The 15,900-nt window shown below is 36.7% G+C and overlaps 1 protein-coding gene across 1 annotated transcript in view; it reads left to right on the top strand.

Annotated features, from left to right (window-relative positions):
• Positions 1-15,052, top strand: part of LOC114644650 (short transient receptor potential channel 2-like) — a 96,742-nt gene extending 81,690 nt beyond the window's left edge. Inside the window, exons 15-21 of the mRNA XM_051926153.1 lie at positions 770-932; positions 2,064-2,156; positions 3,555-3,747; positions 5,730-5,857; positions 5,973-6,045; positions 8,483-8,609; positions 14,106-15,052. Of these exons, the coding sequence (XP_051782113.1) occupies positions 770-932; positions 2,064-2,156; positions 3,555-3,747; positions 5,730-5,857; positions 5,973-6,045; positions 8,483-8,609; positions 14,106-14,482 (1,154 nt within the window). The 3' untranslated portion in view covers positions 14,483-15,052. The remainder of the gene's footprint in view (positions 1-769; positions 933-2,063; positions 2,157-3,554; positions 3,748-5,729; positions 5,858-5,972; positions 6,046-8,482; positions 8,610-14,105) is intronic.
• Positions 15,053-15,900: the final 848 nt, after the last annotated feature.

The raw sequence follows: 15,900 nt of genomic DNA, 5'->3' as shown, positions 1-15,900 counted from the left end.
TTATGTATTTAGTTATAAGCCTTCGGTCTTCCCAAGAGATCTGGCAAGCCATTCTGTGCATATAGTATGATTCAGATTTCTTGCACTCATATAAGTAACTGTTTTTGACATACACAATGTTTTATGTACAGTGCCTAAAACATAAGTGCTCTAGGAGTTTCTTGATTTTATTATGTTTTTATTATTTTCATTTTTTTAGGGTTTCCAGAGGCAACAATACTATTAAAACATTGTAAGGCAAGGTGCAATTCTGCAGAAAATAATCACAGAAAAGATAAAGACTCTGGCAGGGATAGAAATTGTATGGAAAGACAGGAGCTAGACAGGTGATGGTGAATTCTGCCCCTTGGATTGAAAGACTGGGGGTAGAGACACAGACAGCCCAGAAGTATGGTAGAGGATGTTAGAGGTCAAGCAATGAAACAAAGGCTCAGTGGTGCATGACCCCTTACTCAGATAGTGTTCAGGGGGTAGAGGTATCATTGAGTAGATGGGACCGTATCATAAGACACCCTAGACAACAGCACTTCATTCCTATGTTGTTCTTTTAAGGTTAAGACCACTCAAGACTATTCGGTCAGTAGAGCGAAGTACACAATTTATGAATGAAAGGAGTGGAACTGTGCAGCACCTTAACTAGGAATTGAGACCTGGCCATAAAGCAGTTCAATTGAGTCTGAAAAGGAAGACTGAATGGAAGTACAGTAGAAGAAGAATATTATAAATGTCATTGTTGTTATGATTTGTTATGTATTATACCTTCTTTTAGACCGACAAGATTGGCGAACTGAAGACCCTCAGTTTATTGCAGAGGTGCTTTTCGCTGTGACAAGTATGCTGAGCTTCACACGACTGGCATATATTTTGCCAGCACATGAATCTCTTGGAACACTGCAAATTTCTATTGGAAAGATGATTGATGACATGATGAGGTGAGAAACATTGAAGCAGGACTTTGGGGATCACACGGAGATCACTAGTTTGTCAGTGTGAAACCTGCAATAGCAGTAACACCTTAACCCAAATTTAGGCAAAATCAGTCGTAGAAACCCAGGTTGTACTATATGACAGCACAATACAAACAGAATAGGACATTAAATCTAATGTTAATATATGCTGCCTCACAGCTACAGGATACATTTCAAATCAGAGGCTTTTGACTGCCAAAGTGGAGTTTGCATGTTTTGGTTATGGGCCTTGGGCTTTTCTTTATAGAAACTTGTGGTTTCTCCCATATTCTAGAGAATTATATTTTAAGTTAATTAGCAATGTTGCAACAGGTCTTGAATGAGTGAATGTGGTAAGTGCACGTGATTGTTTGCATTTAATATTGTTAGGATAAGCTTGGTCCCACAAAACCCAGAGTTGGATAAGCGTCTATAGAGAATGAATGAAAGGTATTGATTATATTATTCACTTTGTGTCTCTAGTCACTCTATAAATCAATTTGAGTTAAGCAAGTTTCAAGCGTTTATCTATCTTGTTTGATGGGCTAAACATCAGTCTTATATTTTTGTTTTGGTTATTTGGTTACTGTTCATTATTTACATGTATCCATCCAGTTTCTGGCACATTTATGTCCATTTCAGTGTTGCAAGAAGACCAATTCTACCCTGAAATTATTAGGCTAAAAAAATACTAGTACTGTCACATAGCACGTTCACAATCTTACTTATTCGTACCATTCCAAATTAGAATCAACCATTCATCAAATATGATCAACTTTTGGGAAAAAAGCTCATGTCAATATGTAGAAAACATGCAGACACCACAGGTACAGACAAGTAGGCAGGCTGGGAATTAAAAGAAGGCTTCCTGAATCTGAGGGGCAGTACTGCTACATACAGAATCTCAGATGCTGCTCTAATTATTCACCGTTCAGGTAAGAGTCAGTGCAGTCAAATTACGTACCATAATGTAAAAGTTGTAGTTATCCTCAGGTTTGTTTGACACTCCCAGAAATCATAGTGCAAACAAGGACAGGGATTATGTTAAATGTATTTGGCAAATAGGGAAATGTTGCCTTTTACATTTGTTTATATGATCATCTTTCCCTTTTTAAGGTTCCTGTTCATCCTGATGATCATTGGCACTGCCTTCCTCTGTGGGATCAACAACATTTATGTGAATTATATTGATTCACCACACCTTGGAAAGTACGTATTGCTTATTATTTGCTGTCTTAGCGTATAATACATTTTTGAAATATATTTAAAGCAGATTTTGATTTTAAAAATGAAATGAAATAACTCACAAAAGGCAGGTCTGAGACAACATCAATTTTTTTTTCTTTATCTTCTAGAATCTTTAGATTATTAATCATGCTGAGATGATACCTTATCAATGAAAACAGTTATTTATTGGATGGCACTTTTTACTTTTTTCTGTAAATCGGGCTTTCTTTTTGTAGACTCAACTGACAATTCTCACTGATAACAACATAACATTGTGAAACCCACTTCAAATTTGTGGGGAGCCTGAATCTTTCCTGGCAGCATTGGGTGCTAAGCAAGAACCAACATTGAAATGGGGCACCTTTTCAAAAATTACTTTAAATATTCACAAAAAAGCTCTACATAGTCTTGTTTTGTTTTTCTTTCACAGTACATTTTTATCAAAGTGATAATTTAAATTGGTGCACTGTATGTATTAAACACAATGACATTTCAAGGTTCTATAAATTCATCTTCATTTTATATACAGTCATCAAAAGCTTACTTTCAGTGAGGCCATGGTGACAGTGTAGTCATGGATTATTTTTAGCCGATGTCAACATACAATGATAAGATGGAGTGAAAGCACTGCCTTTCTAAGCACCATGTTTAAACCCTTTTTAAAGTTAGTTTTCATTGCTTTTAATCAAAAGTGGAGACACACGGGCTCTGGACTGCAGACAAAGTGCAAGCACTGCTTGTTGTAAGTTTCATTAAACTCTGTTGTCAGCCCAAACAACGTCTGATCTGTAACAAGAAGGTGTAAAGGTAATTATTGTAGAAGCTGGAGAAAATAAGCATCCTGTGCAGTACTGAATAGTGCTAAGAGAATAACGATGCAGAATAATGGGTACCGTGCTGTTTTCCTCCATATGTTCCATGTGGATAAGAGCACAGATATCCATTACTTACTTTGGATGCTGTACAAGTTATGTTTCCTTTTAGCCTTTCTACATTTAATTGAATAATGCATGGAAACAACTTACTTTGGATTCCTGGTGTTTCTGTAAAAATGTCATTCATTTTTTAGTTCTTGGAGGGAGGTTGATAGTTATCAAATGGTTGGAATAGTTTCTGATATTTCTGCATATTAGCAACAAATCAGAATTTGCAGAATTCTGTGACATGTAATCAGGGTAACATGTGAAGTACTCAAACTTTATTTTATAGAATATATACTTAATTACCTAAATATTTGCCTGTTTGCTGTGTTTAGTTTATGTGCCAAACTGTCTGCTTCATAAGTCTTGTCATGGTTCTAGTTATACGTTTTGAGATTATCCTTTGCTTACAAGCTGTTGCTATTTTTTGTTGATAATTTATTATTGCTTTTCTTTTTAGGTTTAATGTTACTTTTCGTTTTTTGTTCTGGACCATGTTTGGTGTAGCAGATGAAAGCTTTGTGGATATGCAGGATTATGCAGTAGCTCAGTGTGTGGGCCAAATACTGTATGGCATTTTTACTTTAATGATCGTCATTGTCTTGCTCAACATGCTTGTTGCCATGATCACTAGCTCCTTCCAGAAGATTGAGGTAAGATATTAACACTTCAACCTCCTGTCATTCCAAGAGGTTGTATTGCCTCACATGACAGTGTGGCATAGTGGATAAGAAACTAGACTCTAAACCACAAAGCTGCCTCTTCCCCACTCTATGTCCCTAAGTTAGTGGCATAACCAGCCTGTGCTCCAGCCGAAAGACGTTTATGTAATCAGTTGCAGTAATTCACAATTATACTTTTAAAAAAACTGTATTGATGGTAGTTATTTTTTATATGCATTCGTAAAAATATAATTAGAATGTTTCCATCACGTCACATTTAAGTACAAAATTTAGAAATTTGATTAAAGTTGAACAAATTTAAAAATGTATGTATTCATACAATATTGTTCTAAATCAATTTAACATAAATATTTTGTCAATCTAATAGTTTAGACATGTATGTAAAGATAAAAACAATAAATACTACTTGACTTACATGTAACTTCTCTAGTTTTTGTCACTTCCTATTTACATCATTTGGTGGCCTGTCATTTGTCCACTTTTCCTGGAGTTTGCCTATGAATCATCCAGCTGTAGTCCGCCATTACACTGACATCCCCTGGTGCTTTCCAAGTCATATAAATCCTGTTGGGATCTTCTTCTTTTTTTTTTTTTTTTTTTTAACCCTGCTTTTCACACACCACTCCAGGGTTTTCAGGGAAAAATTCCAAATGTGAACTTTGAGACTTTTGTTCCCACCCAATTAGTTAAACTTAACCAATACATTTTTCACAATTACATTATAATTTGGATCTTTATTACTACCTGAAAAATTAGATAAAGATACTTAAGCCTCTTGTTCCAGGTTCTTTATCACACCATCACATTCTGCATCTGAAATTATAATATCAAATGTGGTAAAAATGACCTCCTTCAATTTAGTCATGCACAACCGTGAGAACATTTTGTACAAATCCATAGGGCTTTGACAAACTGCTTCATTAAAGTATGAGCTTAATATGAAGTGGAGGTAGCAGCACTTTATGTAGATCCACTACATATCAGATGTACAGATCTGATAAAGTTTTTGCCATCAGGCTTTTTCCTAGCTGACCATTCCTTCTAATCCCAATGTACAGTAATGTCTTGATTCTGCATGTCCCATTTTCAGAGAAAACATGGGAATTGTATATACCCTGACTGACCCAGTAAGATCCACATAATTTTAAGCAATATTCTGACCCTTTTAGCAAATGAAATAATTGTTTTGCTTTAAACACAGATTTTAAATTTGTGTTTTATTAAAAAAAAAGTTACATGATGGAGAAAAAAAAACTTCATTTTTGATTTCAGTGCTCCAAAAAATATAAAAATCACATGAATAGAAATTTTTTATGTAAGGGTTATCTGGTATTGGTGAATATAATATTTTAGTCACAACTTATGTGTCATTTACACAGTATAAGAATGTTTATACTGAGAAGAAATGTTAACATATTTAAATAAAAAATTATCTTGCCATAAATAACATAGTCAGTTAGACAAGGAGATGCAATGTCTTGAAGCTGTATCATGAAAAATTAGCTGTAAGATTGCTGGATGATAAAACAGTCAGGGGTATAAAAATACACTGAAAAGGCGGCCATCAGAAATTTTAATAACTTTCTGGTGTTTGTTTTTTGTTTTTTTTTTTAATTGAATATGTTGGTTTGAAATAAAATATTTTTAACACAGTAATTGCATTGGATTTTTCTGTCATATTATTACAGAATTATGAGGTGCTGCATTTAATACCACCTAGAAAGCACTACTGTAGAAAGATAGAATGATATTTACTGTACCTTCTTCTGTGTCACAGCCTTAAGAATGTCAGGTTATTGCTACTAAGTATGGTAGTTTGTGAATGAGAATGAACATTCACCAAATCATGTCTCATGTTGTTTATTAATTATTTAAGAGTTCGTTCTTTTCATCAATCCATTGTTGTGATCTACCTCCCTCCATTGTGTAACACCAATGTGGTTTGTTCTCAGGATGATGCTGATGTGGAGTGGAAGTTTGCTCGTTCAAAGCTTTACCTTTGCTACTTCAGGGAGGGACTAACGCTGCCTGTCCCCTTCAACATTATTCCTACCCCGAAGGCCATCTTCTACTTAATAAGGTACGATTAGTGAGTGCTGGTGTACTGAAGTAAAAGGGCAGGGGCACTGATCTAAAATTATACTACTATATATCTGAAAACTAATAAGTCTGTTTTGTTTTGCTTTGTTCTAAAGGAAAATATTCAGAATACTCTGCTGCTGCTGTAAATTTGACCGAAAGCCTGATTACCCGCCTATAACGTCTATTGTGAGTAAGCTCATTGCTGATTTAATCAATGACTGCTAATTCTTTTATTTCCTCCATGGTTTTGTGTTATGTGACAGCATATGTTGGATGTTCCAGTGCAAAGGCTCTAAATATAAACTTATAAAGTGCAGTCAAGGATTTTTGGAACTACAGTGTGACTACATTTGGTTCCTCGTGAGCTTTTTAGTTGTGAATTACTTGAGAAAACACTTCAAAAAATTGCTTGCTTTTCCATCCATTTACAACTGAAAGTAATTGTAAAAACTGCTATTCAAAAGTTATTTTTTTGACATTTATTTCAGTTTGCTCACATTAATGTGTAGGTTATTGGAATTTTTTTCCCCCTCCTTTCTGAGTTTTTGAATGACAGAACAGCTCCAATATTTTTAAATTCCTTAAAGAGAATCCATCTGAAATGTATCACAGGTACAGAATGCATACAAATTGAGTTAATTGTACTACAGCGGAATTCAAAAGAAGGAAAGGGAAATTCTGTCATATTCTTTGTAAAACTGAAATCGACAAAATAAGTAAATGGTTCCTTCATTTATTTATTGAAGTAATTTTAGATCTTAAAGTGGTAACAGTTTTTATTAATAAAAGTTATTATAAGCCTTTCCATGTCAATGCAATAAGATCTGCAACTAATGAGTAAATGATTTATAAAGGTATAAAGAAGCATTTTGAATGTTTAAGGCCTATTAATGACCAGTTTTTATTAAAACATTTGAACAGTTCTGACAAGAACCAGCCATTCAGCCCAATAAGCTGGTCCATTGTATTCCACATTTATACACACCAGTGTTTCATTTATCAGCTAGTGTTCAATTGAGTGCTGGAATAAGCAAAACGAGTGACCTTTGAATATTGCATGATAGTGTACACCTGGTGTGCTGGTTCTAGACCCACTTCAACAGCTGTCATCATGGACTTTTCACACACAACTGTTTGAAGGGTTTACTGAAAAATGATACTAAAAAAGAGAACTCTACCAGGCAATGCTGTGAAAGAAAAAAAAAACTTATGGATCAGAAGTGTCAAAAAAGAATGGAGGAGAGAGCCACATCCAGGAAAATCATATCTGAATTCTACATTAGTGTCCTGAGTATTAGCTCAGAATGCACCATCTATCTGACTTTCCCTTGGACAAAAAACAGCTGAAGACCATACTGGGTGCAAACAGTGAAAAATATAGAATGGGAAAATATCTATTAGGCCCACTGCAGTGGGCTGGCACCCTGCCCAGGGATTTGTTCCTGCCTTGTACCCTGTGTTGGCTGAGATTGGCTCCAGCAGACCCTCGTGACCCTGTGTTAGGATATAGTGGGTTGGAGAATGACCGACTGACTGACTATATTAGGCCCAGAAACATCAAAACTGGATTGTGAAGGCATGGAAAAAAGATTTCTGGGTTGAATGATTCCAGGTTCCTTTTGCATCATCCTGATGGATGATCAGAATTTAGCACTAGCAACATGAGTCTGTGGAGTCAGTTTTTTTTTTATCAACAGCACAATACAGGCCAGAGATGGCAGTGTGATGGTGTGGGCAATTGCTTCCTGGCACACATTAGATACCATGATGCCCAGTGACTAACATCTGAATAGCAAGGTGGTACTTAACATCATTGCTGACCAAGTTCATGCCTTCATGGGTACAGTTTATCCACACTTTGATGGACATTTACACCATGTCACAAGGCACATACCACCAAATGGTTTCTGGAACATAACTGTTTATTTGCATTAGTTTAGTGGCATGCACGGTCCCTGGATATCATCCCTGTTAAGCATCATTGGGATGAAAAGATCTGTCCTCCAGTTTGTAACGACTGTGCAACATAACCATTTCCTCAGGTACAACATTTCTGAACAAAACATCAAGCGTATTTTAAAATCCATGCCTTGACTAACTCGTGCTGTTCTGCAAGTCAAATGAGGTGCAGTATGCTACTAGATAGGTAAACCTAATAAAATGGCAACTTCATTTATATCAACATGCATGTACAATAGGAAAAATAGGTGGTTAATTCAACTCAGGGGGGTGGGGGGTCTGGGGGGGGGGGAATAAAGGTATTTATTTTTTAGTGCAGAATTAACCTTCTCCTGCTATTTTCCATCATGATAATGTGCATGTTGGTGGCCAGCATTGGAGCCAGCTTGATGACAATAGATGGTGTTGCATGTTGGTCAGATATGCATGTAAGAATTTCAATGTATTTTGTACCTGTAACACTACTACTATTTCATTTTTTCTTATTTGCACAACTCACATTTTTTAGCAGCCTATCTCCACCATATTCATTATCCATGGCTAAAAAACAATTAGAAATGCCAGTGCTCACTTTTTGTTTGCACAGTGCAAATGCAGGCAAGTTCATAAAATTTGTCAATCAAATTCAGCACACAATGTCTTCCTTTTTCTTTCATACTTTTAGTCAAATACAGCTTTGCAAATTAAAGGTGGAGACGAGAGAACATCTTACCGAATGCAGGTGATCAAGGCTCTGGTGCAGCGATACATTGAGACGGCCTGCAGGGAATTTGAAGAAGCAAGGAGAAAAGGTAAGGGAGTGGCTAAGCAATTCGGAATCAACAGCATCATCAACAGCAATACAACCACCATATGCACAGAGTTCTGTTTCTTTTTTTTAATTGCTTAGAAGCAAAGTACCTCTGGAGTGTACTGTTAATTCACACACCAGTTTAATATGCCCTAGTTAATCAATCTTGTGCATTTTTTACGTTGCAAACAGATTACAGTATATTATTATTAATACTTTTACAAAGTCCTTTTTGTTGTATGCAGCATTAAAGGCTATATAATTTATTAATGTCAAACCACCATGAAATAGTCCAACCTCACCTCAGGGGCTTCAGCTGCTCATACCTCATGGGAAATCAAGTACAAATAACATTTAAAAATGGAAGCTTTGGCAAAGTGAACTGGGAACTTCAGGGTCATAGTGGCATGAAGTACAATCCAAGATTAGCAATCCAAATGGGTTTTGATTAGTTCTGGATATGTGCGTGTTTGGCTGTATGATGGCACTCTGTCTGGTGCTGTTCCCTGCCATGTAACCACTGAATCCAGAATGGGCTTCAGCTCACTGCATCTCTGGAATGAGTTAAGATGTTTTGAGAGGGGTATGTTGTTGTATAAATCAAACAAAAAATTTTGATGTTAAAAGTGTTCACAAAAGGCACTATAACCTGCATATGTTCTTTTTGACTGGTGATCAGGTTAATTCTGGAAATGTCTAGATTATTAGCCTCGGTTTACGTAACCCCAAATGCCTAGAATTCCTTGCTAGATGTCAGGAGCTCCTCCCTCCTACTGGAATTTGCAGATGTGGCACTTCACTCCTGAATTGCTTCCTTTGAAAGGGCTCCAAAAATACTTTACTAGAGGCCAAGGTCTTGCTTGAAACACTTCCCTTGTCGAGTTATGTATATGGTAGTCCAGGTTGCAATATTAACAGTCCTCCATCATTGCCAAATTTCAGTAAATCTTGTGAGGTAATACCCAACATTTTATTTTAATCATTATTTGTTTTTTTCAGACATGCCTGGCATTAATGTTACAAATTAAAAACATAGAACAAAATCAGGGTCACACAGCAAATGTTGTGTCAGGTGACTATAGCTTTTACTTGTTGCAGTCTTTTTTTTTTTTCCCCCTTCTTAAGCTAGTTGTGATTCTTGTGAGTGTTGGAACGGTTTGTAGCTGGCTTTAAAAAGCTAAGGAATGTAGAGAAAAGCCAAGCAAAATGACACCTTTTATTGGCTAACTAAAAAGATTACAATATGAAAGCTTTCAAGGCAACTCAGGCCCCTTCTTCAGGCAAGATGTAAAAGCTAAGGAAAAAATATAAGGTTTTCAGGCAGGATTTAAGTGACCAAAGTTTTTGCTGACCTAATAGCAAAAGGTAGACTATAATCCAAAGCTTAGGGGCAACTACTGCAAAAGCATGATCTCCTTTAAGCTTAAATCCAACTTGGCACAACTTCTGTTCGGAGTAGCTCAGTGATCATTAAGGAGAGTAAGGGTGTAAGAGGTAAGTAAGATAAAAGGGGTCTGAACCATTCAGGGACTTAAAAACAAACAGTAAAATTTTAAACTCACTCCTGTAGCGAACAGGAAGCCAGTGAAGAGAAGCTAAGACTGGTGTGATGTGATTCTGGTTTTATGTGCATGTTAGAAGCCTGGTAGCAGCGTTCTTGACTAGCTGAAGACAAGCACTACATCAAATAGGAGCCAGCCTAGGGTTTAGAGTTTGGAAGGTTTGGTGCTCAGTTTCCCGCTACATATGTACAAACTGAAATCTCTGTATTTTGCATTATTAGGAAATTGTTATTAATGTGTTTTTGTACTTTTAATTTGTCTAATTACACGTGGATAATATTGACAGTGCTAATATATCAGACACAGACACTATTGTTTTAATATAGCTTAGTTTTAGAGCAAGGTAAATGTTTAATATTCAGCAGTATTATACAAAAATGTTTAGACAAAGCAATCCATAATATCTAAACATTCATTTGAACATTTGAAAACTTTTGACAAGAATAGGCCATTCAGACCAACAAAGCTTGCTTATCCTATCCACCTAAATCCTCCAAAACAACATCAAATCTCATTTTGAAGATCCCTAAAGTCCTACTGTCTACCACATTGTTTGGTAACTTGTCCTATGTGTCATTTCAGCTATTATTATTCAGTCAGACTGATCCAGCAATAATCATCATTGTAGTGTCTCACAATGGGGTGTCTGTAATTCATCTGAAAACTTGATGGCACTGGCTGTTGGTATTAAATCATTTGTCAACGCTGCCTGTGTGTTTGGCTGTTGCTTCACTGACACTGCATCGCCGTCTGACTGTTCTACTGCTGAGGCTACTGGTTGTAGTAACAGCCCAAATTGAGCAGGCTAATTATCACTCTCTATAGATATGGCAATTCATGAAGTCCACCATTTATTGTTACTATAACTGTTAAGGTGCAACAATCATTTGAAATGTTTTGCTTCTCTGCATTTCCAATAAAATCAAGGACATCTAAAAAAGGCATTATGCAAATAAATGCATAAGTAAGTAAAACTATGAGAGGTCAACCTTACCAGGCTAAATATAAGTTGGCTATGTAGCGACATATATTAACCGTTCTCAAGAGATGCTGAGTGAGAACGTGAGCCACACAAATGTTAGCACTAAACAAATCTATTGCTCTTTTTTTTTATTATAACAAAACCAGTTATTGTCTGCTGGCCAACACTTGGTTGGAAGCTCCTTTTAGAAGCCATGATGAACTTCGAAGAGAAAAATTAGTAAGCAAGCACATTTGCCTCCTGAACACTTTGCCATTAAAGTAAAGATACAGCACTGGAAAGCAAAGGGTGGGCTTGTTGGCGCACACTAGTCCCTTTATGCAATATTTATTAGATAGATAGATAGATAGATAGATAGATAGATAGATAGATAGATAGATACTTTATTAATCCCAATGGGAAATTCACATTCTTCAGCAGCAGCATACTGTTACAATAAATAATATTAAATTAAAGAATGATAATAATACAGGTGAAAAAACAGACAATAACTATGTATAATGTTAAATATTAACGTTTACCCCCCAGGGTGGAATTAAAGAGTCGCATAGTTTGTTTATTATTATTATTATTTATTATTGTTAAGCTATTTGTTCAGAGAATGTAGAATTAACTATAAAAATATAACATAGAAAAAACTACCAGTCCTCCCAACTATCAGAAGAACTAGAAGGTCAAAGGTCTAATTAAACTTACAACCAAAAGCCAGCTTAAGCAAGTGTGTCAGTTATAGGAAGCCACAATTCTGAACATGCTGCCTACTGCATGAACTTTTATTGGCTGAGAGGATTAGAGGAAAAATATGTGGCCAAGTGAATTGGATAAATCAATGCCACGTTATGTCGAGTTGCTGGCTAATGCACCTTTTTCCACACAAATGTGTCCAGGAAACACCCCATAAGTGATCAATTGATTGATTGAACTAAACATGAAAAATGTGTTCAGCTTTGACAGCCTGCATTGCAGATGTGTTGTCCTCTCTGCACTGTAATACGCTGACATGTTGAGCACTGTTACGAGGTTATGATTACTGGTGGGAGTGGATTCAAAGCTGTTTGGAAACAGTGTGTTGTTGAGTGAGTAATGCATGAAACTTTGCAAACAGTATCCTAAATGTGAAAAATGTCAATCTGTGGGTTAAAAGACAATAATCCAGAGTTGCTGTGTGGCTTTTACTAAAATTATCGGCTCCTTTGGCATCCCAATTTCCTTGATTAAGAAAAATTGTAAAATGATCTAAAAGCCATATACAGCACAAAAAAAAGTTATGATTCAATTTATTATGTAAGTGTTTTACTTAATTTAGTATTTTCATTTGCTCTCTTTCTGAAAACGTTTCTGTGATATAGGGTTTTTGGGGTCCGGCTACATCAAGTGGTGGCTAGGATCTGGCCGTTTATAGGGTAGGGTACACTCCTTCAAGACTCAAATGGGGCCAGTTTAAAGACACCTACAAACATAAAATACCCACTCCTGGGATGTGAGTGGAAATCTAACAGACGTGGGAAGAATATGAATACTCTACACGGACAGTGCTGAAGCACCAGACACAGCAACATTAACCCCTGCACTCTGTACTGCCCAATATTTCAAACATGTATTCATGAAAAGTATTATGGGTACAAAAAGCTCAAGTAAATCTTCCTGTACAGGATTCCTGGGCTTAAAACTAATCTGCCAGGTGAGCAGTTCAGCAGCTTGGGCAGACGTCAGAGTAAAGCTGCTTCTCCTGTAGGTCAAAAAACGCCTGCTGAAGTGTTGTGAACTTCTGATAAGGATACACTCTGGTGGTCTTGCATTTGTAATTTACTACATGAGACTTGGGGAGGAGACCCTTGCATGCTATAAGAGTTATGTTTCATACCTGCCATTGGAATGCCTTTTTCCAAATAAAAAAAATCTTTTATCTATGCTGAAAAAAGGACATTCTCAGCTTATTACCTTGAGAAGATTACTAGGACAGGGTTTGGTGAGGTACAGGTGAATGGACATAATAAACAACAATTTCTTGGCTAACTGGACTAATTTGAATGGCTGCAGCTTTATGAAAATGCAGTATACCTACCAGAATGGCCTGTTACTGCAGAGTTGTCCTTAAGTTAAACATGACTATGAACTAATATGTGGATAAACTAATAAATGGACCCTGTGTGTATGTGTGTGTGTTAAAAGTTCCAGTTAAATTTTCCAGATTCCTTACTATATTTTTATAGACTTGGCTCTTATTCCCTTTAATATAGATGACTACATTAATTCCGCTTATCAGATTACTGTATATGGGGCGGCACAGTGGTGCAGTGGGTAGTGCTGCTGCCTCGCAGTTGGGAGACCTGGGTTCGCTTCCCGGGTCCTCCCTGCGTGGAGTTTGCATGTTCTCCCCGTGTCTGCGTGGGTTTTCTCCAGGTACTCCAGTTTCCTCCCACAGTCCAAAGACATGCAGGTTAGGTGGATTGGCGATTCTAAATTGGCCCTAGTGTGTGCTTGGTGTGTGGGTCTGTGTGTGTGTCCTGCGGTGGGTTGGCACCCTGCCCAGGATTGGTTCCTGCCTTGTGCCCTGTGTTGGCTGGGATTGGCTCCAGCAGTTTTGATGTTACACTGGTCTGATGTGCATGAGTGTGAGTTTGCATCATCCTCTTGTTGTTGTAATTATCAGAACTCAAGGGGTATTGGCAAACCTCAAGGGCAGGGTGCATTATGAAACAACATCTTTTAATCAAACAGAATAAAAGGAAGAAAAATAATGTAAAAGGTAACCACATATTACATAATATTGGATAAGAATATTAAGTAGTTAAGTTTTAACATGGTAAGGCTTCCTCTCTTCAGAATTGTAATGTAGCTGGACAACAGAGGCATTTTGTACGCTCATTTTTGCACATCCCCTAGTTTTTGACACCTGCTTCTCTATACTACCACAAGTGCAGATTTGTTTTCAAACCTGTTTTCTTTCTAGATGTGGGCAATCGAATCACAGAGCTGAATAAAGTAGTGGGGCGCTTACATGTAGAGATGAAGAACATGCGAAAGAACATGAGGAACGAGACCAATTCTACTCCAGATACAGAAGGTTCTAGCATCCTTGGGAAGTATATTCTAGGAGCCAAGAATAAATTCCGAGGCTTTGATGAAGAGTCGCTCGGGTCGGGAGATGGATCAGTTAAGGTCACTGTGCACTTCAAGAATAAAACAGAAGAGGAGGAAGATGATGAAGCCGTGACCTCTCCGACAGACAGCAAAGCTTCTGATGACACGGACACTGGATTTGGCTCTCAAGTCGGGGAGGACTCCATCGATGGGGGAGAAGAAGGGCTTGAGCCAACAGCAGAGTGAGACACCAGGCCGAATTATTGAAGTTTTACTGTTGTTTTTTGTTAGATATACTTTATGCTTTTGAAAACTAAATTCTTGAAAGCCTTTATATTTCCTTCAGTAGAAATATAAATAATCAGTCTTGCTAATGCAATGAATTATATTTTATTCTGCAGAAATTAAATATATATATGTATGCATTTTTAGATGTATTTAAGTCAAATCTTATAAACTAGAATTCTTTCTTAATGTGGATATGAGAGCATTAGAAGGAATGACTAAAACAAAGCTAATATAATTTAGCAGGCACAACTTGGCATGCTGGGAGACAAGCCAGTTGTATACTTTACTGGGTTTGTCACTAGCAGAGTACATGGGACCAGGAGTTTGAGGTGGATTGGTGGTGCATCTTTAGCGTCCTAACCCACTCCTTCTGTAATAACTTACTGTTCTTTATGAGAACAGTGCTGACATGACAAGAGTGGCTTGAAGTATGAGCTGAAAAGGAGGCCAAGTAAAAGTTATTAAATTGCTTGTGCTTTTACTTATTAATGCTGCACAACAGTAAATAAATTTAGACTACAGAGCAAAGCCATCTTGGCATGTTTTATTTTTTTTCTTATTGTGACTTCCAAGGTTTACCTTTTCATCTTGGAATATGAGGTGTTCAATAAACTCACTATTCTTGTAGATCACATCCATCTTTCTAATAAATGACAAAAATTTAATTCCATAACAGGCACATTTTTCTCTCTCTGATAAAGGTTTATGCAGCTGAAGCATTGTGTCTTTAACCTTCTTTTCTATTTTATTCCATTACTGGAATAACCTTTACTTTTTTGCCAGATTTTGGTGTAAATCAATAAACAATGGACTCTATGTGAAAGGATAATGCTGTATACGTGCTTTTAGTAAGTAGTGTTTCTGTGTGTCAAATGTGGTGACACTTTTGGCTTGCTTGATTCAGTTTCTTGTGTTTCAGTATTTTGCAGAACTGAGTGTTTTGATCAGCTTCATCAGTGTAACACAGCAGTTTGTTTCCAAATCCCATAACCCTTTGTTTTAAATGCACATCATCTTAACTTCCACTGGTGTCCTTGAGTACACTGTTATGGCCTGAACTAAAGGATTACACCGCTGAAAAATTATGTATTTTTTTTACATTACTCAGTCCATTTATTTATTAGCCCAGTTATAGTGTTGGCTGTGAAACATTGTTAATCTCATGTTTCCTTGGAGAAAGGATTTAACAAAGTTTCTGGTACAACAGTACCCAGTAGCGACCAAGACTGGATAATGGCAAATGAAAAACGTCCATGGAAAAATAATCCACATTTCAGTTATTAAGTCATATGCTCAAAATGTGCAAAATGAATGCTTTTTTTTCTGAAATATTGATAAATAATTCTGGAATTATCAGGGCGCACCATAGCCAGGAA

Source organism: Erpetoichthys calabaricus, chromosome 4 (genome assembly GCF_900747795.2).
Source record: "Erpetoichthys calabaricus chromosome 4, fErpCal1.3, whole genome shotgun sequence".
Taxonomy (NCBI): Eukaryota; Metazoa; Chordata; class Cladistia; order Polypteriformes; family Polypteridae; genus Erpetoichthys; species Erpetoichthys calabaricus.
This window is presented reverse-complemented; position numbering and strand designations above follow the sequence as displayed.